At 39.1% G+C, this 24,866-nt stretch overlaps 1 protein-coding gene across 1 annotated transcript; it reads left to right on the top strand.

Moving 5' to 3' along the window:
- Positions 1-292: 292 nt before the first annotated feature.
- On the top strand, positions 293-21,275 carry PI15 (peptidase inhibitor 15). Its single transcript, XM_035890120.1, has 5 exons — positions 293-565; positions 17,300-17,418; positions 17,699-17,831; positions 17,987-18,102; positions 21,140-21,275. Exons 1-5 carry the CDS (start codon positions 293-295, stop codon positions 21,273-21,275), a joined length of 777 nt encoding a protein of 258 aa, XP_035746013.1.
- Positions 21,276-24,866: the final 3,591 nt, after the last annotated feature.

Here is a 24,866-nt window from a genome sequence, read left to right as displayed (position 1 = left end):
TCATGGTATAATGATGCTTTATTTGGTGCGTTTGTAGTAAGGACATATTATCTCTTAATGATAATATGGTGATTGAAAATTGCTCAGTAACACATGTTCTGACTGGATTGTTTTTATGATTGTGCTGACAGACAGAATCATTTTTCTGACACAGCCTGCCAATTCACTTTGCCTTGCTACCCGGATGTACAGAATCACATCTTTGACATCTTTTCTTCTACAGATCTGTTTTCTACCGCCCTGACTTAAAGCAGAGTATCTCTGTGGCCTATCTTTCTCCTTTGGCCCCAAAATGACAGTAATCGCTGCAGTCAGTTGTGCTTTCTTATTTTCCATTCTCTGTGAAACAAGTGCATTAGTGTTACCCAACTCCACTGACCTACTCCTGTCAAACAACAATTTCACTGACATTGAGACGGCTTTGGCAGCTCATCTGGACTCTGCAAAAATTCCCAAAGCCAGGCGGAAGCGCTACATTTCGCAGAATGACATGATTGCCATTCTTGATTATCATAATCAAGTCAGAGGCAAAGTCTTCCCACCTGCTTCCAACATGGAATATATGGTAAGTGAACTTTGTTTATTTCAGAGTAAACCAAACTGTAAGTCAGTGATTTCATTTTCTTAAACAAATTGTGAAGGTTTAGTGGAGTAGACAAATTATTAACTATTATTACTTACTGCAATGTTCTTTCCTTACATCTTTTAAGTTGCATTAACTTAAGCAAGCAAAAGCTAAATACTGAATTCTGAGTCTCTTACCTGCCCTGCTGGATTTTCATTTCCATGAGGAGTCCCAATGAAGCTTCTTTATGCAAGTAAATGAATCTGTGAGTTAACTGCTTGTTGGCCTGAAGAATAGTATGTGATCACACCATGGGATTGCATGTGTTTAAAGTGCTATTCATTAGTAGCCCCATCGCTTTTGTGGAGTACACTGAATGTCATTGCCCTGATGTATGCAGAAAGGTAGCCAGTGAACATTTCTAATTTCTTTCACACATAGTACTTTCGGATACAAGATGGTAAAACAGTATTTGCAAAATAATTAAACTGATGCACTGTCTCATGCTCACGTGTTTTGCTTACTGTATATTGTTTGTGTGCACCTAATACTTTTATTTTTTCCATCAAATATAATGCTCCTTTTAAACGTTTCTCCAGTATGTAGAATTGCAACATGCTCAAAATGTTATGTTTGTGGCAGGCACCTTTTCCCCTCATTGGCAAATACTCATTATGTGAATTATCTGTTCCTGCAGGTATGATAGAAGTTATTCATTCACTGTGATTTCATACTTGGCACTACTAGCTAAAGCAGCGTGTTTGCTATTTTGCTTTCCAACTTTGAATGCATGCATACTGTGCACCTCTAATGTTAAACATAGGTTGACCAAGCAAAAAAATTTTTACCTTCAAAGTAAGGTATTCACATTGTTTTGAAAGCACAGACAAGTTGTGTCAGCAGCATAATATCTGCTTAAAGTCACAGAGTTTCTCGTGTGACAACAGACGGTTAACAGGTTTGAGAAACAGGACACCATCAGCTTGACATAAAAAGGGGATAATAGCAATAACAACTCCTCCTTTTTAGCAGCTAATGACTAACAATTTGGACATCTTTCTATCACAGATGTTACCTAAATCTGGATTTGATCATATAATCTGCTTAGCACATCCCATCAGCACCTCAAAATGCTGAGTGTTCTCAGAATGTTGCAGGTTGAAGGCCTGTTGCCATGCCATAGGCTGAGTTTGAAGTTTGCTTAAGTGGAAAGGTCAGAGACAGAAAAAACAGAGAGGTCAGAAGTCAAGCTCAGTCATCATTTTCATTGCTGTGCTCTCCACTGACGTTTCCTTTGATTCTGCATAAATAAACTTTGTTGTAATGTCTGAGGGAATGGCAGCCTACCATGCCCTTCCTTGGCTTGTGTGTTTTACAAATGTGCTCCTGCAGTTTGCTTAAGTGAAGCCAGCACCCTGTCATACTCCCGAGAGCTTTGTAACTGCAGTGTTCTTAGCCTGTTCAGTGAAAAAACAACTTCAAAAGAGAAAGCAATCTTCCTTGATTAAATCTATTTTAATGCACTCATATGCATGAACTGCCAAGATTTTACCTATACTGGTTGGGTATTCTGCTGCAGCTTTGCTCTGCAACGGTACCGTGCAAGGTTTGATATAAAATCAAGACTGAACCTGGGCTCTGTACAGCTTACATGCTATTCTTTTCCTAGCCCTTCTTTCTATTGCTTTTACCAGTACCAACCAGCCATAGGATGTACCTGCGTTCCTGTCAGCATCAGCCCCATCAGCAGTCTCATGGGCAAGGCATAAGGCTTTCTTCTACTTTTGGTTTCCCCATCTGAAAGTCCTTTGTGACTTCATGCCATAGAATTCAGAGCAGCACCTCAAGCTACGTAGGTAGGTAGTGATCCAGAGCGCAACTTGAACTTGGATCCCCAAGTGGCGGCCAGCCCTTTTGCCCCCATTTCTCTTTCAGAATTCAGTCAGTCTGTGTGTGTCCCATGTAACTTCATAGAGCAAAAAAAGCCCAGTGAACAACATCACGCATAGCTTGCTCTGCTGTCTGGTTTGTAGCCACGGCATCATCTATTTATTAACTTCAACAAATTTATCATTATCAACTTTTTATCTTTGTGTCTACAGAAAGGCTTCGGTAGGCAGGTCTTGAAGATGACATGGTGGTGTAAGCCATACCAAAACTGGGGACCCCTGCATCAGTAATGCCCATTTGAACTTGCTTAGTCCATTCTTTGGTCTCTGTCTAATTTCAGTGTATGGTACAGCATCTGTTGTGTCTTCTGGGGATGTAAGTTTGACTCTGTTATATATAAAAGGTGTTGTGTCACTCACTACTCATTTTCATAAATAAGATAGCAAAAAAGCATTGTCATTACCAGCAGACAACGTACACTGTGCTGAAAGAATGTTACAGAGTGTCCTGAACTCTATGTAAACTGCAGTGGTAGTGATGAAAGTGGCCTTTCCCATTTCTCCTAACAATGACTAAAAAGGATGTCACCTGTCAGAGAGCTGGAATTACTTACAGATTCAGTAGACTGTGGAAGTCTCTTGTAAGTGTGTTGAAGTAGAGAAGGACTAAGAAGTTTGGAAGAACAAGAAAAAGATGTTTTCTCATCTTTTCTCTGTCCACAGTCATGGTGTTTTGTTCTATTTTACAAATTCTGTTAGGAATTCTGTTCTTCTCATGAATGGCTGTATCACGTTCTCACTTCTGTACAGTTCCATTTGCTTTTTCTCTTCTACTGACAAGAGCTTAGGGTTTAGCAGTAGGGGTTGGTACTTGTGATTCCTGTTCTCCACACCCAACCTTTTTTTCTGTTTTTCTCCTTGATACATTCTGCTCCTTCCCCTGATGCACTCTGCTATAGATACTCTGAGCTCCTTGGGTTTTTGTCTGCCCCTACTGTCTTGAAAGTTCATGTGCTGTAGGACTTTGGATAAGAGGTCTTGAAGAATGGCTTTGAATGAACACGTATTATGCAGGGGAGGTTTCAGACGAATGCTGAGGTAACAGAGCTGGGGGAGTGTTTTAATTCTCTTTTGGCGAGGTGGGTCTGAGTGCTGCTCCAGCCTGTTGTTGTGTGCAGTCCCCAGTGTAAGCAGACAGCTGGGGAGTCAAAAGCAAGATGGGAGGCATTGTTCTATTATCAAGACCTAGAAAAAGAAACGGGCATGTCTTATGCCAATGAGAACTTGGGAAATCTTTCTCTTGGGATATCAGTAACCTATGAGTCAGACTTTAAAGTAGGCCTCCTTTTGGTTCTGCTCTGGTATTGCTGATGCCTTCAGATGGAAGTTTTCCTGTAGGTGCAAATCTAGACTCAGTGCATATGTGAAGGAAAGTGAAAGAAAAGAACCAAGAGCTTTCAGACTATAATGTGAAAGTAATGACCTCTTATTTTAATGTGGGTCTTACTATATCCTTCATTCTTCTTCATCCTAAGACTGTCATTCTCCAGTCTTTGCTTGTGCTCTAAAAGCTGATGCCATACCTGCAGAAAGAAAGATGACACCATCCTTTTGACCTGGAAAAGGGTGAAGATCATCCACTTGGCTTTGTATACTTTTTTTCTGGAGCAAGCAGAAAGGTCCCATAACATTCATGGTTCAGAAGAAGAGAGGTGTAGAATTGCCCGCAGATCCATAGTGTGAAAGGTACATAAATCTGCAAATACAGGGGAATTCAGTGAACAAGCAAATCCCTTTCTCTGAATGCTAATTCTGTACTGCAGAAGCTTGGGTTGCCTTTCTAGAATGTCTCAGATACTTGGTAGGCCAGTAAAGATTTGCAATATGTTGTCAGCTGAAATCTGAGTCTCATAAAACATGTCATTTAGTATGCATTGGCACTATCTTTAGGTTCCCAAAACATTCATTAATGAAATATCTGTTCCTATGAGAATCAAATGTTATTTTTACCTTCTCTATAATCATCCTCACTTGAGGCCAGTTTTTTAAGTCATGTGGTCTTTGTTGTAACCCAAGTCACCGTGTGCATGCAAACCTGGTGCTTACATACAGGCATGCTCTTTACAGTTTCACGTGCACCAAACAGAAGCAGTAAATCTGATACAGCTGGGCCTTAACGGGCATTGAGCACTGTCCTCCACGGCATTCCCATGGACACAGTGAGAAAATCTGTTCTAGTTAAAGAGTACCCTAAGGTGATCTGAATAACTTGTTGAAGAGCTGTACTGAACGATAAGGTGTGAGAGTAGATCACTGCTGGCTTGCAGAGTGAGGTTCTGCAAGGATGAGTCCTGAGCCCAGTACTGATCAACATAGTCATTAGTAAACTGGCAGTAGCATGTCTGAAGTATGATAGATGGAGCAAGATTGCACACTCAAAAACATGAAGCTGAATGTTTGTAGAATGCTGTCTGAAGACTTTTTTTAAGAGCAGAAAAATGCTCTACACAAACTCGAGCCTGCTTTTGTGTAGATCTTCTGATATAGTTTTGATTCCTTTTTGTTCAGTGATTGCATGAACACACTTTTATATTTGGGAAAATCTGCCCACTGGTGAACATGTCACTTTGTAGGACTTGAAATAGTAAAAGATTCCCAGACTATCCTGAAATGAGTTAGTTTTGATACCCAGGAGTTATTTCATGGCAACATAGCATAAAGATAGTTTCTCATGAGCTGGTGGCAGAGGAGCTGGAAGGGAATGGAGAATCTGAGCCTGTTACAGTAAATCCACATGAAAGAACATGATAAAATGGACAAAGAAAAGGAACTATTCTAAAATAAAAGTAATTGTGTTCCTAAATAAATTCCAGTAGTCATGTGAGAGAGTCCATGTGAGTCATAGGGCAAATCTTTGCACTCTGTATGGCCCAGAAGTGACCCCTCTTTGCTGAGGTGATGAATTTGGAGACTTTGATACCTCTCCACAAAGATCTGCAGACAACTTATAAAGTCAGGTCAGAGAAGAAAGAAAATGAATAGCCCATTTAGTTGTCACAAATGTAAATAACTGCATTATTATTTCACTCCTAAATTTGAAAGTCTTGGTAAAATTTTCTTGCTGTCAAGGTGATCTTAAAAATGCTCTGTGAATATGCAATAAGTCATGGGTAAGACAAAATGAAAAAAGAAAAAACAGACCTACTTCAAGTTTTCCAAAGTCCTATTTAATGCCTAAAGCCTTTCATATAGACATGGAAAAAGTGAGTTAATTTGGTTTTCTCTCCAGTTCAAAAGCATTTCTGATAAATAAGCTTCTTAACTTGTTTACCTATTTTTTTGCTGTTGTCAGTGTGGTTTCTTACAAACCATTCTAAACCTTAGAGGACATTTTGTTCTTGAGTTGTTTGCCCTGGCTCATCTACATGGTCCCACTGAAATCATCCATGTCTGTGAGTAAGGTTTGCAGGGCTAGTTCCTTCAAGATTTATGTCTAATGAGTTGGATAGGATCTCTTAATTCATATAGTTTATCCCTGCCCTGTTGCAGGACTTCCTTCTGCATTAAATACATATGGTTTTCATCTTGTCTACTCCTGAACACATATAGTGATGCTGTCTCAGTCACATCTCTTGGCAAATATTTTACCTTAGGAAAAGAAATGATTTCCAAATGTCTAACCTAAATATTTCCCTCTAAACCGCAGATAATTAATCTTTATATGCACTTTTTAACTGCCCAGCAGAATTTCTCTCCTTTTTAATTTCAAACATTAGCTTTTACACATTTGCTGACAGTTTTCTTTTCATTAGTGAAGACGCATGCATGCTTATGTTTCCTTAATTTCCACGTGCATGTCTTACAATACTTCTGCATATTGGAGGAAATGACAGTTGTACTCATTTTACAGCTTCTTTGTTAAATCAATGAACAGCATCCTTAAATGTCAAAGCAGATTAGGCCCGTCAATTTAACTATGCATGTTTAAAGACACAAGTGCCATAATGCAATGGAGAATTTACTCTAGAAGTTACTGGCAGTCTACATTTTCCATTGAATAGCCCTGTTCTCTTAAATCCTATATAAACGGTGAAGGTTGAAATAAGTAATCAGACGATGAGTCAGGGTACAAAGGTCTTAATCTGCTTTTCATCATGCCAGAGCACAAAGTAACTCTAAGCACAGTCCACTCCAGTCTTCTGGGAGGAGACATATCAAGGATCTTGGAGCTTCCCCAGTGCAGTCCACCCATCTCAGTCTGCAATGGCTTTTAGCTTGCTCTATGATGGGAATTCATGAATGAGGTGAGAACAAATGAGAAGGGGTGTAATGGTGAAATGTGTTCACTGGTTCCAGTTTCTCCCACCTACTGCTTGTGTTTCTGTTTAGCCAACTGAGTATGTCCCTTCTGCCTGGTGCCATAACCCAGCACCAGGAGTGTCTGAAGATCATGGGCTAATGAATTCTGGAATATCATTCCTCTCTGAAAATTAGAGGAAAACAGAAAGATCTGTTGTGGTTTACATGGTTACAGTTAGGGGGATCTCTCTACATGACAACTTTGAAGGGAAGCAGTCACTGTACAGCATATCAGCCTTTATCTGCAGCAGAGGCAAAACGTGGCAACTGACAGTAAGCTGAAGGAGAAAGAGTAGGTGGAGCTTACTTTCTGTTAATTTTGGCACAGTAGAGTTACCTAACTCACTTTTGCCTCACAAGTGAGTTTATCCACTTACCTATTTCCTACTGCACCTTTGTCAATAATGCAGCACTATACTACTCATTGGACGCTGCCCATTTTTCTAGCAGAGATTCGTTTACAAAAGGCTAGGAACCCCCATCTCGGTAACTAAACTGGTGTTCATCTAGGGTCAAATCAAAGTGGATGCTAGCTATAGGAAGTACAAAAGCCATCAGTTATGTCCAGAGTGAATGAGAGAAGATCCGTTTAAGAGTTGAACAGAGAGGACCTTTCCTGGAAAGCATTCCTTGAAAAATCTGAAGAACTTCCCCAAAAATGCTATTGTTGATAAATATTGTGATAAAGAATGACTGTGTTAAATTTCTTTTGGTATTAGAGCTCCTTTCCAATGTTTTATGCATAAGAATTTTAAAACATCCATCTTGATGGTGTTTTAGAAGAGAATATTTACATTATTTAAATTTAGTATTAGCAGAAAGCCTTCTAGGAGTTTAAGCAAACAAAAAACAACTTAGTAAAGTCTCAGATAGAAAAGCAGCCTGCCCAGAGCCCTCAGTATTAGACATTCCTTTATTATTAAATGTAGCACCTCTTGAACTTCTTGGCTAAAAACAGAGACAGGGCATTTTTCACAAGAATCTTGATCCAAAGTACACAGTATTTTGTTTCATACATGAATGGAGATGATAGTAACCTTAAACCTCTCAACATTTTTGTCCTCTTTCCGTACCCAAAAAGAAAATCTGAAAAGAAGAATAGTCTATCCAGGTCTGTGGAAATGTGTATCCTAAAGAGAGCAAGAGATGGAAACCCCAGGATAACTGCTTGCTTGCTTTTTGTACGCAGAATACCATCTTCAGCACAGGCACCTCCTTGCACAAATGCATCTGCAGGTGCCCTGGGATGGGGTTTGAGGTCTCTTTGAACTCAGCTGAGAATGAAGCAATTTTGCATCTCTACCTGTACAGTGATATCTGTTAATCTGTATCAAGAGGAAGAATCTTAAATTGAGCTTTCTTCTTCTGAGAATAAAGAACTATTGTTCTTATTCTTTATCTCGCAGAAAGAAGAAGCTGCGATGTGCTTTCTTTTGTGTCATGCTGCCATATCTTTCAGTTAGAGCTACTTAGAAAATAATAAGTATTTTCTTTGAAAACTTTTAAAGAAATTAAGAACATATATTGCTTTAAAGAAAAACTTCAGTGTTTAGTGACAAAAAAAGTAAAAAATGTGGATTTTTTTCATATAGAAGAGAAACAAAACACCACAAAAAATACATTTTTAATTCACATTTTGTGGTTTTGAGAAAAGGCAATTTGCTTTGATCATATTTAAAATGATAGAGGTCAGACACCTTCATCTTCAGACTTAGGACCAATTGTCAGGGTGACACGGAGCTAGACGAAGTTTGGTTCTTTTTGTTACCACTTCTGAGATAAGCTCTTGCCAACTAAAATATGCCTTGCAGTAGGTTAGGAAAGCACTGAATATTTTAAGATATGTAGCTCTGATATTTAACTTTTCCAAAAGCTAAACAAATAATAACATATCAGGGAAGCTTATTGTTATTAAATCTGACAGCCTACCAATTTTCTTTGTTTCTTATTGTTTAAAAGCCTGGTGCCAAACATGAAAAGAAATGTGGATGACCTTTAGAAGAAACAAATTGACTATTAGCAGTGGTCAAGCTTCAAATGATAGCACGTTGAATTTGGACCAAATAGACACCCAGGAATATAAACTTCTGTATAAAATATAGACTTGAGTTTTCATAAGAAAAGAATTTCTGGCAATGAGGTTTCTTGGACAGCTGTCTGGTGATGCCCTGATTACTATAAGACAGACCTTCTAATACTGAGCCCTTCAGAAGTGTGAATCAGATGTTTGGAGGTTTGGTTATGTGAGAGTAAATTGACTATAAAACATTGCACAATTTTACTTTGAGTTACAGTGGAGTATTGGACAAGCAGCTTGATGTATTAACCCTCTATTTATTTGCAAAAGAATGAAGTACGGAACTGTGATTCCCATCAAGATTTTTTTTCTCTAGAGGGTAGAGTTTGGCATTTTTCTATGTAAACTTTCTAATTAGTACCTAATGCATTTGGGAAAGGACTTGCACGTGTGGTAGGCACCAATTACAGTATGCACAGTAAAATTTCTAACAGGTGGCAGCTGAGAGCAAAAAGTATTCATATTCTTAGAGAGAGAGAAAGAGAGAGACAGCCTAGAGTCCAAATGATCTCAGAGCCCAAATAAATATATAAAGTTTGCCAAATCTGTCTATAAATTCCAATGAGCTCATATGTTTTCATCGCACAGTATGTATTGAAAAAAGTGAAGGCAAAGAGATGAGGCTCTTTCAGTCACTCCGCTGAAAAAGCATGCAGGCAGAAGGGCTGGTGGGTTGTTTTATTAAGCTTTGTGCCAGATTTGGGGTAGTGGATGTGGTGGGGGGTCCTACAGAAAGTCTCTGAACCTGAAAATGCTACAGGTTGAACTATACAAAAGAGAAGGGGAGAAGTTGTGCAGGGGACCCCTGTGTGCCTGCACGCTGCTGTGGGATCTCTGAGAAACGGCCACCGCGCACACGGGCAGTACAGCCGCTGCAAGGCTGCACGGCTGAGTGACCCACGAGGACAAGACCTGCGTGTTGGAGGGTAGCAGCCTACATCTGCTAATCTGCTCTGGGACTTGCACTAGCAGCTGTGGAGTGCAGCTGCGCAGATGGGCTGGAGATGTCGGATTTCATCCCTCAACTTCCCAACGCTTTTTCTCACAGGAAGAAATCGCTTGAGTTGAGGTTTTCTTCTTTCCCACTTGCTGCCATTCTGGAAGTAAGAGCTTCTGATCTTCAGCTGGGCAAGCAAGCAGAAGCACAGGGCTAACCAAGAATAAAATCAGAAGTATGAGGTGGAAAGGTTAATTTTTTGACTGATCACTGCTAAAAGAAGGTCCTACTGGCCACCTTTCTGAGGTGCGTGGGAGCCACTGTGGATTCGTTTGTGCCAGACAGCAATCTGAAGACACTAATATGAGTCCACAGTAAATATATGTATAAATGACAAATAAGATGCCAAAACTGACAAAGAAATTGCCACTTGCTGTTACTGCAAAATGAGACAGTGTTGGCACGCAACTGCATTCAAACTGCATATCCCAACATTTCATTTGCAGTCTTACTGCAGTCGTGTAAAGAAGCTGTTGAAGGGGAGAGCGATTAAAACAGCATACCTCACCTTTTCATTCTGGATTTGTGCTCAAACCTGTACCTGGTGCTTGTCACTCCCGCTGTACCATCAGTGGCAGCCAGCTGAGGGGCTAGTCGCACTGCGGCTGTCCTGGCATTAGGGGCTGCAGCTCTCGCCCGATGGACCCACAGGGAATTTGTAGGAGGGTAATGAGTGACTGGGATGTGTATGTTTTACCACTGAGAAATATGCAGAATATTATCCTAGCTGATATGTTCTATTAAAAAAACCCAAACAAACAAAACCAAACAGTAAAGTACTGAGGACTGCTTCTGGTATTTAATATTGTGAGCAATGCTCTGCTGAGGGTCTCTTGTACTCTTGTGCAAGTGAGAGGAGCTCCCTTGCTACTGGCAATAAAACTGGGGCAGGAAAGAATAAGGATTATGATGGCAAAAGAAGAACGGAAGCATGAATCTGTATTGCTTGAATGCTTTAAAATGATACTTAGCAGACCCTCTAGGCCACCAGGTTAAAAACATATCTTTATGGTTTCCCCAGCTAGCCCATATCTTCTAAGTCAGGTATTTTCTTTTGTCACTGGAAATCTGCATTTAGAACTTCAGGGATGGTTTCTGATTAATCTGGAAGCAGATTAATTTTTGTCTCTTAAAATCAGGAAAATGGGAAAAGAATTAAATTAAAAATGTTTCAACTTTCTCATGGAAAGTCATCCTTGGCTAAATGGTCATCCCAATCTGAATAATACTTTTCCTTTCTCCACACATAGCATAATGAAGAACCAGACTACCACAGAGTCGGTTGGTATTTTTTTATCACTCTCCGTATTTGCTAGGAATAATGGATCTTAACTACTTCTTCCAAATTCTGGTCTTTAAGAACAACTTACAAAGGGGTGAAATTCCAGGTGACAGTATCAGTCATTCTTTCTCAGGTGTGGCATCTCTAGTGGGGGCAACTACGACTTTCATTTTCAATTTACCTTTTCAGCTCTAAAGACATTACTGGTTTAAGTATCTGTTTTACTTGGGAGCTAATTCTACTGCTTGAACCAGTCTACCTGTAAGAAAGCTGAAATAAACATTTTGTCTGGATGTACTTTATTTTTACTTTTGAAGTAGTGAGTCATCAGAAAAAGACAATGTAACATCACTGTTAAGGAAAGTAAATGTAGTGAAGTGTTGACAGGCCTTACTAATGACTTTGGAAGAAGCCAGTAATTGCTTTCTGTGGGCAAAAAAAAAATCACAGCATGTTTTGCAGAATTTACCAATCAGTTCATAAATCTGAGGATCAGTATCAGCAACATGGAAAGTGAAAATTATGAATTGTCTGTCTTTGTTTTCTCTGATAGTGTGTTGAAGAGATGTAATAGAAATGGATGCCTATTTTGATATTTATAGAGCAGCCAGATTTTTTTTTTTCCATTTTAAAATTATGACATATTGAAATTCTGGTTATTTTTTGAATAGTGAGATATCCTCTTGCAGAAGTGGGAAACAAGTCATTAACATATTCTGGTATACATAAAAGCAATTTAGGAATATATCATTTTTGCACCTGTAGGTGTAGGGATTGTCTGTTCTTAAGAAAAGCATCCGTCAAGGGTCTATGTGAGGTTCCACACATAGACCATCTTACTGAGACAGTTTAATGTAATGAAAAAACAGTCGTGTCATGAGTTTCACTGATATCCAGACGACCTGAATCAGACCTTATACAAGAAAAGTATTGAGTTTCCTAACATTTATGTAATTACACAGTACAGGTATCATGAAGCCAGACTAAAAGGACTCTGACCTGTAATGCAGTAAAACTGAGAGGTGCTGCATGAAAACAGAAGGTCCTTAAGGAGAGTCTGACATTAACTATTTCACCTAGTCATACTGAAGGCCCATAGTGGATATATGCCCCCCACTTTAATAAGGGTACAGATCCCAAATGACATGGTGCCTTGATAAAATCCCAAGGCCTGATGTTTCATTATCACCTATGGTGGGCTCCAGACCCTGAGAACACTGCTTTGAATCCCTGCTCTGTTTTAGTCAGTGTAATTTGACCATGACTTCATAGATCCATCATTCACACATATGCTCAGCGAAGTTTGCATGTTCAGGCTGTGCTAAAAGTCCTTTAGAAAGTTTGCATTAAGAACAAGTAGTTTGGATTTAAGAGAGCTCCATTTAATTTGTTTTAGTAAACTTGTTCGATGTTTTCTGCTTACAGATAATGTAGTGAGGTTGCTGCCTGAAGTACCTTGTTGCTTTCAGCTTCACCTCCTGTTCTGCAACAGGGCTTGCCCCTTAAGATGTGTGTTGAGCAGGGTGTCAAGAGAAAGCTACTCCATTTAAATGACTGATATTAGGAGTACAGTTTTGACTGTAATAAGAATGAACAGAAGAACTGTGTTTCTAAGTTCAAATTATAGTTAAAAATGGTCAAGTACACCATTCATCAAATTAAAGCATAGCTATCAATGTAGAAGGGAACAGCCAATTCTTTTTCAACAAATGTTGTGGACAGATCTTTGTAATATTGTAGTTGCTTTCTTTTTCTTCATTGTAATGTTTATGCAGCTTCACCATCATTTGAATACCTAAGAGGATACCTGTGACCAGGACCTTCTGTTCCAACAAAGTTGTTCCAATAAAGAATAAAAAAGCAACTCCATCCCTTCTCCATATAAATTATCTAAGAACAACTGAGAGACAGCTGTAGAAACAGCTGTAGAAAGGGAGGGTATGAGGGAATTGTGACGCAGAACATTAAAAAGCTTCTTTTGGGGAAGGAGGCTTGCTTTTTGGGCTTCAAGAAATTTCATTCAACATTAGAGAGATCTCATTTTACACTGTGTTGCTTATTATACAGTATGGGAATAAAAGACTATATTTTACTATTTGTTTACAGAGTAAAACAAACAAAAAAACCCCCATCTTGGATGAAATTCTGGCTTCATTGGCAAAATTCCCACTGATTTTAATAATGCTATGATTTTACTCCTAACTCTCAACCAGCATGTGCTGCGTGAGTGCAGAGAACACCCCAGAGCTGCCTCTTAAAGCCTCATAAAGTGGTCTCTGGTGTTGAAACTCCCCATGCAGAAGCATTGGCCTGTTCCCTGTATTCTGTCCACTTGACAATTTTCAAGTGAAGTGTCGTTTTGAAGTGTAGTTTTGCAGGGAGCAGTGCAGAGAGCACAGTCGGACAGCTTTCTAGGAAAATAATCTTTGGCTGAGGAAAGAAAAATAAATTGGCCAAAGGATGTTCACTTCAAGTTGCCAGTAGAAGTGTGGTGAGACGCTTAACTCTATCACAGCTCAGTTAGACCCAGTTGAGGAGTGGGGATGATTTTCATGCTGGACCAAATCAGTGTTCTAGATGGTTTAGGGGAAGGAGGGATCTTTATACCTGGTGGAAGGAAGGTGACTGCTTCTCCAACTACTAAAGATCTAGCAAATTAAGATTTGCTATCCCCAGGGAGAGAATGAGCATAGTTTGGCACTGGGTTTTCGCATGATTAGCATTTGGGGATGAGTCATCTCCTCAGATCTTGACCCACTGAGTATGCAAATCTTTCTCCTTTTTCCCTTTTGCAATTTTGTGTTCATGTCAGGCAGCTTTCTCTAATATGTTTAATAGAAACACTGGCTTGGTCATCATTTCAGAGTTTGATTTTGTTTATCACACTGTTTTTTTAAATTCTTTGCTACTTAACTTGAGCTTTTTAATTTCTTCTTACACAGAAAGTGTCCCTCTGGCTTTCAAGTTACTTCAGTTTCTCTTTTGAGGATATTTTTCTATTTCTTTATATGCTATTTATCTGTGTACAACAATGAAGCCTCATGGGTTCAAAAATCTAAATGTCTTTGCTTTGTTCTCATATGTGCCCAAAACAGGGGACTGAACTGAAATACAAATTAATACAAGTGTGGACTCAGGAGCAGACTTCTTTTGAAATGATTTTTCTGCTTCAGCCTATGTTAATTATTTGCCTTTTCTCATGGAGATGATCTAGAGCTAGTCCTAGAGGAACTGAGACCACCTTTTCATCTAGGAAAATAAAATAAAATAAGGAAGGTGAAGCACTTCATCTTCTCCCATGAAATACAAATGATTTACGTAGCAGGAAGGGACTCTATGCAAAGGCTTTCCACCAGCCTGCTAATGAAGGAATGGAGGAAATTAAAAGATGCTGCATATGCTCCCCTCCCCCTTATTTCTTATTCAGTGATTATTTCCTGTCTCTTTCTCTCTCTTTTTTTACATTTGCCAAAAATTTCCTATGTCCAGAGAGTGGTCAAGAGCAAACAGATAATGGAAAGCAGAGCATACTATATATCACAGTAATGCTTACCTGCCAAATCCACAACTTTTTAACTTTGAAACAACCCCCTGAAATTTTACCAATCAAATGCTGCAGATGATTTCTGAGAACCAGAAAATGAAGCTGAGGAGAAATGAAAGTGGACTGGCAATGCTCTCACTGTCCAAGGCAGGGACCAAGCCTGGTTCAGAGAGGGGATTAGTAGTGAAAACCTAATCCAGTTTTCACATCTCTTTCAAACACCTAACATACTATTTTGCGAGGCAATTTAGTTCACGAAAATATGCTGTGTGGAAATCAGGAGCTCGGTGCTATTTGTGCAAATACAGTACACATTTAGATTATTGTGGGACTGCAGCCAGGTCACTTGGGAGCAAGCACGCAAACCTCATGTTCAGCCTCCTGGCAGGGAGTGCTCGTGCCAGAAGCATGATTAATCCCAGCAAAGGAGGGTGTTTATGGGGTGTCACAGTCCTGGCGGAGCTGGCCCTTATGGATGCACACCAGGCAGCTGTGTTTGGACCCACTCGCTGGATCCATGTGCTCCTCTGTTCCCCTGGGCCTGGGCAGGCTCCAAACGCTGACTGTGGCCCTGGTCTCTGAGGCACACTTCCCAGGCATGCTTTTATGCTTGTACCTACTGTTGCCCCCTCTTTAAGCCCTCTTTTTGGGACCACTGGTGTACCTCAGAGATTATAAAGGGTTATTTGTGTGCTGACCACATGCAGCTAATTGATTTAACGTCAGAGATATAACACAGAACAAATGTCTGTACACAGTTTTCTTCATCTTGGGCCCTGGAGCATTTCCTGGGTTTTGGATGGTGCTGTAGCAGCCCCGGATCCCCTCTCCTATATCCTAGTGCTCCCGTTTCGCCTTCTCTTCCCAAGTTATAGACTTATCTCTAACTCTTCCGAGAAACTCCCTTCATTCTTCAGAGCTGAAGTCAAAGTATTCCTTGGCTTGAGGACCATTCCTTCTTAGCATGCTTCTTCCTAACACTTCTCTGTTTTGTCCTTTTACTAGCAATTTGCTTTGACTTTGTTCTGGGGCCTTTTACGAACAGGTGTAAAGTAAATCTGCTCTGCTTTAAGCACCATCCATCTTACTTTCCCTAAGGTAGTTGCACATGAATGGAAAATCATTTGCGTTACTGGTTCATACTGATGTCTGTTGCCTTACTCAGCTTTAATCTATGGACGTACCTCACCCATTCCATATTAGCAAAGCTTGATTCAATGATGTAGCAATTTCATACAATTTACTACATTTTGTCCTTTTCACTTAGAGAAATTTCACAAACTACCAGACAGAGTCAGGGCATGAAGTCCTAGTCCATCATCTGTGGTCAGTCTTTTCACCCTGCAGGTTTGCAAAATTAAAACTATGAATTCAGTGTTAGCAATCATTAATAGCTCATAGAACAGAAAATATTTGTGGTGTGGGACACCTTATCCTTTGATAAGTTTATTTCTGACTTTGCCTCTTATTTTGTACCTCAGAGAGCATGCACTTTATTTTGTAGCCACTCAAGATTTATGAGTTTGGGTTTGTGTTTAGAAAGCTGTGATGGGCTGGGTAGGCAATTCTACCACATTCTGTACCTGCAATTTGCTAAAACTGTCCTGCACCAAAACACTCCACTCAGGGTATTCAAAATGCATATCTAATTCCAGGATCTAGTGCCTTCTTGGGTATCACTCAAACACTAAGATATACTAGGATTTGTGTGTACTTGTAATATAACAGTGACATATTCTTTATCTGGAGCTCTGGTGGTGGAGTAGGTTCAATTGCTGATATCTCCGTTATTGCTGAGGCAAGTCTATTTGCTGTGGAGAAAACAGAGGAGTTACAAATCAAGCATGTAAATGAGCAGGAAAAGCATGTAAAGGAGACTGCTTAAGTTCACTTGTCACATTCCTGCCATTAGAGGAGAACTTAAGTCAAATTGTCTGTTCTTACTGAGCTGTTATCTTTTTATTCCAGGCAGGGAGCAAGGTCAGCTCCTATGCAGAATGAAATGATGAAACTCATATTGCACCTGGAAACTATCCATAGTCTTTGCCTTTGTGGAATCCCTTTTCTTGACCTTGTGGCCTCAAATATGAAAAGCTGCCACACACACTCTCTCTGGCTGTAGATACTCCTGAGATCCTATTTCAAATGTGTTGGGGGTTTGTGGGGTATGTAATACCTGTGCTGAATTATTCTTCCCTGTGTGCCTCTACTTCTCTTTAACTTCCATCTGAGTCCCATCTAAAGTTTTGGCCTTCTCCACACATGGATCTCATCAACACAGAAGGGATAATGGTGGGAGAATGCCTGTTCAGGGAAGGGTTTTTCCAGAAAAAGGGGAGAGATCTGAATACTTGGCTTCCTCTGATGATGGGGGTGTGAATTCTGTGCAGCGCTAGGTCAAATGCTGCTAGATCCTGTACATGCTGCCCCACAGTTTTTTGAATTCAAGAGCTCTCTGCCTAGGTTATAGATCCGATGTGCTATGATAGTATATTTGTGACTTAAGATACTCGCTGCTTGTGTCCTTGCACTGTGATCACTATTTATTTTTTCTGTTCTACTGCTAAGGATATTTTATTTTGTCAGGTTTGGGATGAAACTCTTGCCAAATCTGCAGAGGCGTGGGCTGCTACATGCATTTGGGACCATGGACCTTCCTACTTACTGAGATTCTTGGGACAGAACCTGTCTGTGAGAACTGGAAGGTAGGCAGATACCCTACAAAACAGTTATTTCAACAGCCTTCAAACAGCCATTGAGATCCAGAACTTTGACTGATGCAAGTGTCATCCAGTATTCTAGCAATAATTGATATCCATCTATGTTCTTTTGGCTTAAGAGTATTATTTCTTAACTGTGCCCCTAGTGATGTGTGGAGAAATGTGTATTTAGGTGTCTTACATCACAGGGATGAGCAGCAGAAAGTTGCAAAATGCCTAAATCTAAAATTACATGGTTTTCTTTCTGTCTTTTAAACAAACCCAGGTACCGATCTATTCTCCAGCTGGTAAAGCCGTGGTATGATGAGGTGAAGGATTATGCTTTCCCTTATCCTCAGGATTGCAACCCCAGGTGCCCTATGCGATGTTATGGACCCATGTGCACCCATTACACACAGGTTATATAAATTACATTCTTCTATTCAAAATCTACCGTCCAAAGCTGGACTTTTCTGTGATGTATTTATAGCTCTCTCTCAAATAAATGTATATATATATATATATATATATGTGTTTTCAATTTGGACTTCACCAATAATAAATATTTATTCAGATGGTTTGGGCCACTTCCAATCGTATAGGCTGCGCAATCCACACATGCCACAATATGAACGTCTGGGGATCTGTTTGGCGACGAGCTGTTTACTTGGTATGCAACTATGCCCCAAAGTGAGTTGCTTTCTTTTATTTTTATACTTCATGCATGTTTTCGTCCTCTCATAGGACTGCTTACTCCTTTTTCAGCAGCTTGACCTTTATTTGTGCTTTTTCTGTGGGCTGCTCCTTCATTCTAACTTTACATCTGAACATACAGAAAATGCATGACTGGTATGCTAGGAAGAAAAGGAAGTAACTTGATGTGTATGGAACAAAACCAAAAACTTGTTTTCTGTTATTGTTATTATTATTATGAGAATTCTTTTGTCTTCTCCTTTGTGCTGACTCTACTTTACTTTCAATTCCTTATTTCTTCACTCTGTTATATATACTCATGGTGAGCTAGACTTCCTCAGGTAAGCAATCCCACTGTAGATCAGGCCCCTGATTTACTGGGAACACAAGTTGCTGCCCACAGATACCTTTGCTTATGACCATGCTGCATAAGGGCATCCATAGCGTAGGTTTCCTACAAAGTCCATCTACCTAAGCTCAGTGTGTACAAATCTCATCGTGCCTTCCATGTTAGGGTCCTTCAAAGTATAGGTCATAGACACCCATAGGTGGCCCTATATCAGGTAGCTGTGTAGGGATCTGTGTTAGGTTGAAATGAAGAAATAAATTTTCTCCCAGCGTTTCCTAGACATCATCACAAGCTTACATCTGGGTGCAGAATGAATAAATAAAGTGTGGCTCTGGAAGAGCTTTGATTTGAGGTCTGGTTTGGACCAGTGCTTCAAAAGCAGCACGGACAGTGTAAATGGTTGGTTTCTCTGACTGTATAATATTAGTCAAAGCCATAGTTCTGTATAGAAATCTAAGTATAATTAATTGAGCATGTTTTCCATAAACTCTCAGTGGCACAGGTCCATTTGTGGTAAAGAATATGCAAGAATATGCCATTATTCTAGTTGTTACATGAGTAAAAGAATTTTTAAAGATTTTGCAACTTAGAAAAAATAGGATTTAGGAAGAAAACCGACTTGGAAAAAATCCACCTTTGGAAATCAAGGAGATTTCTCTGTCCTTTTCTCTTCAATATCTACTAGAAAAGGGTGGTGAGAAGTGGATGTAAGGGAGCAAAAATCGTGCAGCAAAAATTGTATCACCTGACTTTTAGCTCCACGACATGGACGAGGTGAAATCAAAGTTTATAAGAGAAACTCAATTTTTATATAGATATGTATCTCCATTAAAAAAAAAAAAAAAAGAAAATTACAAATTTCCTAGAACATGTCTCTCGTGGTCATATATAGGAAAAGAATGGTTATATACATTAGGCATTATTGAAAACTGATGCATTGTTTGTGTATCAGTTAACAATGAATTAATGACATTTTATATTTTCTCAGTCTAAAAATCCCACTGTTCCTCAAACAGCAAAACAAAGCCTGGAGATACAAGCTTCTTCTCTAGGTGGGATTTTGAGTAGAACTTTGATTCATAGGTGGTGGAATCGGGATTTTCACATCTACTTCTTGGACAGTCACAAAAAGGATATTGAGTGGTCTTGCCTGGCTTAGGTTTATATTCCTAAGAATTAATTAAGTTGAGTTAAGGACATTGGGCTTAGAGTCCTTGGGCATGCATGCAGAAGTCTCTGTGCCAGTGAATAAAGGCTGTGTCCTTCTGAGTAACCAGCACATCAGAAAGTCCTCTGAAGAAAAAGGAGGTGAATATTACAGCCCCGACGCAAGTTATTAAGATTAGAATTTGGAAAGATTTAGGATTATAGAACTCCAATAATTTTCACAGATGCCATTCTATAATGCTGAAAAATATCTATGCTTCTCAAATCAGGGAAAAAAAAAAGTTAAGGAGGATAATTACAAAGCTTAGAAAGGCCCTGCACCTGGTTATCGAATGGACTCACACAAATCAGCCACACGTTGCCTAAAAATGAAGCAGAAATCAGCTTTCAGCAAACTTTTTCTGGATTTCCATATCTGTTATCAAACTAAATATATTTCCTGAGAACTCAGTCTGCTGTACCCATTTGGAAGAGAAGTAGGAATGAGCAAATTATTTGAGAGATTCCTACTTTCTTCCAAGGCACAACCCAGACCAGGGCTTTTGATCCAATGTTATTGGCTGGGAGGTGGGGGATGAGAAAATGTTTCATAAATAATTGCATTACTCACTGCTATACCACGTCACATGCAAAGTAGAGGAAAGTTCTCTGCTTAGTGAGACATAACATTTAAATAAAAATCTAATTTTAACTTACTTTCTGCCTACATCACAAGTGTTACATGAATCTCTAAAAGCTTGGGGTTTATATAAGCACCTAAAAGTCTGGATGCATTTTTCAGATGTTCCGAGATCTTTCAGAGTTACCTTTTTTTCACATGATCACTCTCCAGACTTGCACCTTTCTCCCCCCAGGGTCTATTACACAGCTCCATTCACCAGGTGGGAGCCTTCCTCCTCCTCCCATTAACACCTGTGAGAACCTTACAAATGCCCAAGTACAGTTCTTTTTAATACATTACTGGTGCGAATAGTTTTCATCTTCCCTATTCTCTAACTACAAAGTCAGCCTCAGAGCTTCACAATGTCGACCTAGGGTGGTGCAACCTAAGAATAAGATTTTGCTCAGTTTGTTTTTCCACCTTCCAAAAACAAGCTTTTAAGATAACGGCCAGACAAAAAAAAGTGCTCAAGGAAAACCTTTCACCAATGCTTATGTTGCTAATTTCTCATAAATGTAGCCCTCCAGTAAAAAATACTTTGTCCCAGGCTCTGAGAGTCAAAAATCACTTGTCTGTAAAAGCAAGAAGACTGGGACTTCACCAAAGAGACTAAAGGATATGGAGTGGACCGCTGGCCTGGGGTGACATGGTCATTCTCCTGCTGATTTTTGGGAATTGGTAGATCAATGTTTGTCAATAACCTACAGAGATATTTTAATGTATGTTTTCAGTAACAGGGCATTTATAGGATATCACTGAAGATATTAACTTCAATCACTCAGGACAAGTATGATTAAGAATTTTTTTTCTCTTCCTCTGAAATTACTAAACATTCTTTTTCCTTTTTATATTTTCAGGGGCAATTGGATTGGAGAAGCACCATATAAAGTAGGAGTCCCATGTTCAGCTTGTCCTCCAAGCTATGGAGGTTCCTGTACCGACAATCTTTGTTTCCCAGGAGTAACATCAAACTACTTATACTGGTTTAAATAAGTTGAGGTTTACATTATTTTTAAAAAAAAACATGGATGAGTAACAAGAAGCTTGTATATTGAATTTTGCACATATTATATATAGAGAGATATTGTAATAATACTCTGATGTTTTCTTTTTGTATGCTTTTGTATAATTAGCTTTCAAAGTATAGTATGATTTGGTTTTAACGCTTTGGGATTTAAGACTCACATTAACCCCTTTAGGTTAACATTCTGTTAAAGGAGAGCAAACATTTTCATCTTAGCAAGTGTAGCTTCCTGAAGATTAGATTCTATTAAAAGCACATTAAAAGATAGAATATGACTTCCTTTTAAAAATAATAGCTCCAGAAAGAGAAGGGTCGTTGTTTAATACTGTGCTTTAAGAAGGGAGCGTGACATGGAAAGCAACAAATTGTCCTCACGCTCCCAATGGTTCCTCCCATTTACACCGGTGCTTTCACCTGCAATATCAATGGGACTCTGAGCAGAGGAGAACATACGTGCAAGAGAAACTGCAGGATATTACCTACCTCATGCACAACATCAATTCGTTTATGGCTTTCCAAGAGCTGGACACACGGCTGCTGCTATCATCAACGATCCCTGTGTGCAGACAGGAAAATTAGAGATTCTGAGGAACCACACTGGCGAAGATGCAGTGGCTGTTAACTCACATGCCTAAAGTCTTAACTAGATAGAAAGCTACATCACTTTAAATATACTGGGATAACAACACAGCCTAACTCTACCTTTCTGTGTTTCTGAACACAGTCATAATGGTATAATGGTGCTTTGCAGCAATATATTTATTCTTGCACAGGAAAGGAAAGTGATATATTGCTACAAAGCAACATATATCGATACATGACATCCATACTGTCTTTTACTACTGTAAGTTTGCCCGTATATGTGCTATCCCCCTGACTGAAACTCGGCCAGGTGAAACTTTCAAGAAGAAATCAGATGTAAAAGTAGATAAGAGGATTTCCAAATAAAATACATCAGGCAACTTTAAAACTTCTTACAGATTTGTGACAAAAATTTCAAATTTCTAAAGCAATTGGCAGTGTCCTTTAAAATATATTGTGCTATTTCCTGAAAATATCCGTATGAATTAATAAAACCCAAGTCTGTTTATTCATAGCTTTCCTGCCAAAAACTGAACGCCTTATGGATGCTTACTAGAACATTTATAAAGAGGACCTACACTTTAAGCTAGACTATTATACAAGTAGTTTTCTTGAAAAACAGATTATAAAAGGGAGGAAAACGAATGTCTGCCACAACTACTATGTCATTGAAATAGCCTCGAGTTTTGGCTTTATATTACAGGGCAGAATGTACTCCACTTTAAATATACGTGTTTAGTCTGCTTGCACTGCTACATTTAGACCTCTGAAGTTTATGAACTTTGAAAAGCAATGCTGAGTAGAGCAAGCAGAACAACAGAGGATAATTTCACTAGTGCTGCATATGTATGTGTCTTTAAGTCACTAATTCAGTCCTTTCGAGGGCGTTAGAGACAGTCTGTCACCATAATATCATATTGGTGATATAAAAAAGAAACATCAGAGTTTGAATTCTTCGCATTAGTTATTCTTCTTCTCCAGCAAGATAGCTGTGTGTGGGGAATGGGCTCTACGGCATGTGAAACGTAACAGCTCCTCTCCATCTATCCATAACCTGATCCCTCAGAGAACATCAGTGACTGATCTGTGGCTCTTCAGACATTGCTGGTTAGTGACACTTCTGTGTCTGACAGGACAATAACTAGACAAGTACATTGTCTTAAAATGCTTCCCTGTTTTAAAAGAACAACACTCGCAGTATTCTACTAACTTTTATTCTAACAGTTACAATATAGATGGTTTTCTTTTCAGTTTCAAAGGGGCTTGGATTTGGAGAGTGCTTAATCAGTCAAACGCTTTGGCTGAGTAAAATCCAGTCCTGTTTTGGGAGTGAAACACAACCTCTTTGCACCATATGTGTACACACTGAAAGAATTCAGTGAGGCAAAACTACTAGGTGGGTCACTAGCCCTCAGCCAGCCCAGTTTTTGATGAAGATGCATGGGACAAATACATTTTTGTTCTGCATAAGAAATCTTCTCTAGAGGTAAAGACAGCACAGTTAAAATGGTAAATCTAGCCTTTTTCAGTATTTTTTTTTTTTTTAATACAAGACAGGAAGCAGAGCATTAGCAAAAGTTCAGGTTAAGCCGTGGAGCCTACAACAGTAGGTCTAACAGTAAATGACTATGCACTTTGGAACTTGCAACTTGTATGTTGTATGGTACACTTTCCAAACAGGACTAGACATTGTAAATTAATTTATAATTCTGTAATTCAGCTGAAATTATTATAACGGGTATATATGTTATCATATCTGTTACTTTTTAAGTTGCTACAAATACCTTGATTTTGTGGAATATTTTGTTTTCTGTGGATATAGAAAACGTTGCTTTTAACAAACAGGTATGCAGGTTTTTTTCACAACATCCCATAATGGTGCTAGGGATTAACTATTGTAATCACACTGTAATTGACAGCAGCAAAAATTTATCTTGGTATAAGCTATTTCATATGAGCAGCTCCTGATAAAACCAGCCACAAGCACTCAAGCATTAGCTGAGTATTTTTCATTGAACAGAGAGGACTACAGCTCATCAGATATTTGGTTACCACACAAAATTTGTCCTTCCACTTTATTTAATAAGTTTACTGAAGGCCTTTCTTTATTACCTATTTGAATCACCCCGATTTCTGTCATCTTTTTTCTCTTGGGTAGGGTAGTAACAATGCCAGTAAAGCGCTATTTTGGTTGCCGGTGTCAGTGCTGCCTGATTGATTACCTGGCACCAAGTGCTGCTAGAACAAAAGTAAGGAAACGTGCAGAAGACTTCAGCTGTCTTTGGAAGTATGCTGATGAAAATTCTTGATGACTTCAAGGTTATGCTGAGGCAAACTACCCCCAGCTGCTCTTCTGCTAGCCTTGAAGATTTGTAGTAATGCCTTCTGAGCAGAGTCGTGTGCCTTTAAAGACAGGGAAATTAGCTCAGACTTTTGTTCTGTTCTAAATATACAATTATGAAAGTATACACACACTAAAATAAGGCTAAAAATATTTTTGGCCCAAAATACTGTGAGAGTCACAAGAGTAAAAATTAAGTAATTGATATCATTAATTATTGGGTGCAGCCCTTTATAATATCTGCTTGTGATTTTTTGCCTCATTTAAATATCTAAGATGATGGGTAGCAATTGATACCTTTTGGTGCTAACCTATATATTCTGGTGCTGAAGTTATACATTATTTTTGTGGAAGAATAGGTTTACTTCCAATATTACCATATACACTCTAGTGTTTGTGAGATCTTTTTCAGCTAAGCATATAATTTACTACCACTAGGCAAGACTTGCTTTCATAGTTCCTTTTTGTGGTTGTTTCAGGCTCTAATGAGAGTTTTATATGCATCAGAGTGGAAAATTTATTCCTGTTCAAAACCAAAACAAACAGCACCCTCCCCTCATCACACCAGTGAAGTGCGTGTGGAACAAATTATGGGGAGAGCAAGGCCCCTGACAGTCATGACTTCAGATTGATGCTG

The sequence above is a fragment of the Egretta garzetta genome, unplaced genomic scaffold (genome assembly GCF_000687185.1).
Source record: "Egretta garzetta isolate BGI_Z169 unplaced genomic scaffold, ASM68718v1 scaffold251, whole genome shotgun sequence".
NCBI lineage: Eukaryota > Metazoa > Chordata > Aves > Pelecaniformes > Ardeidae > Egretta > Egretta garzetta.
The sequence above is the reverse complement of the archived record's forward strand: the minus strand, read 5'-3'. Positions and strand labels throughout refer to the sequence as shown.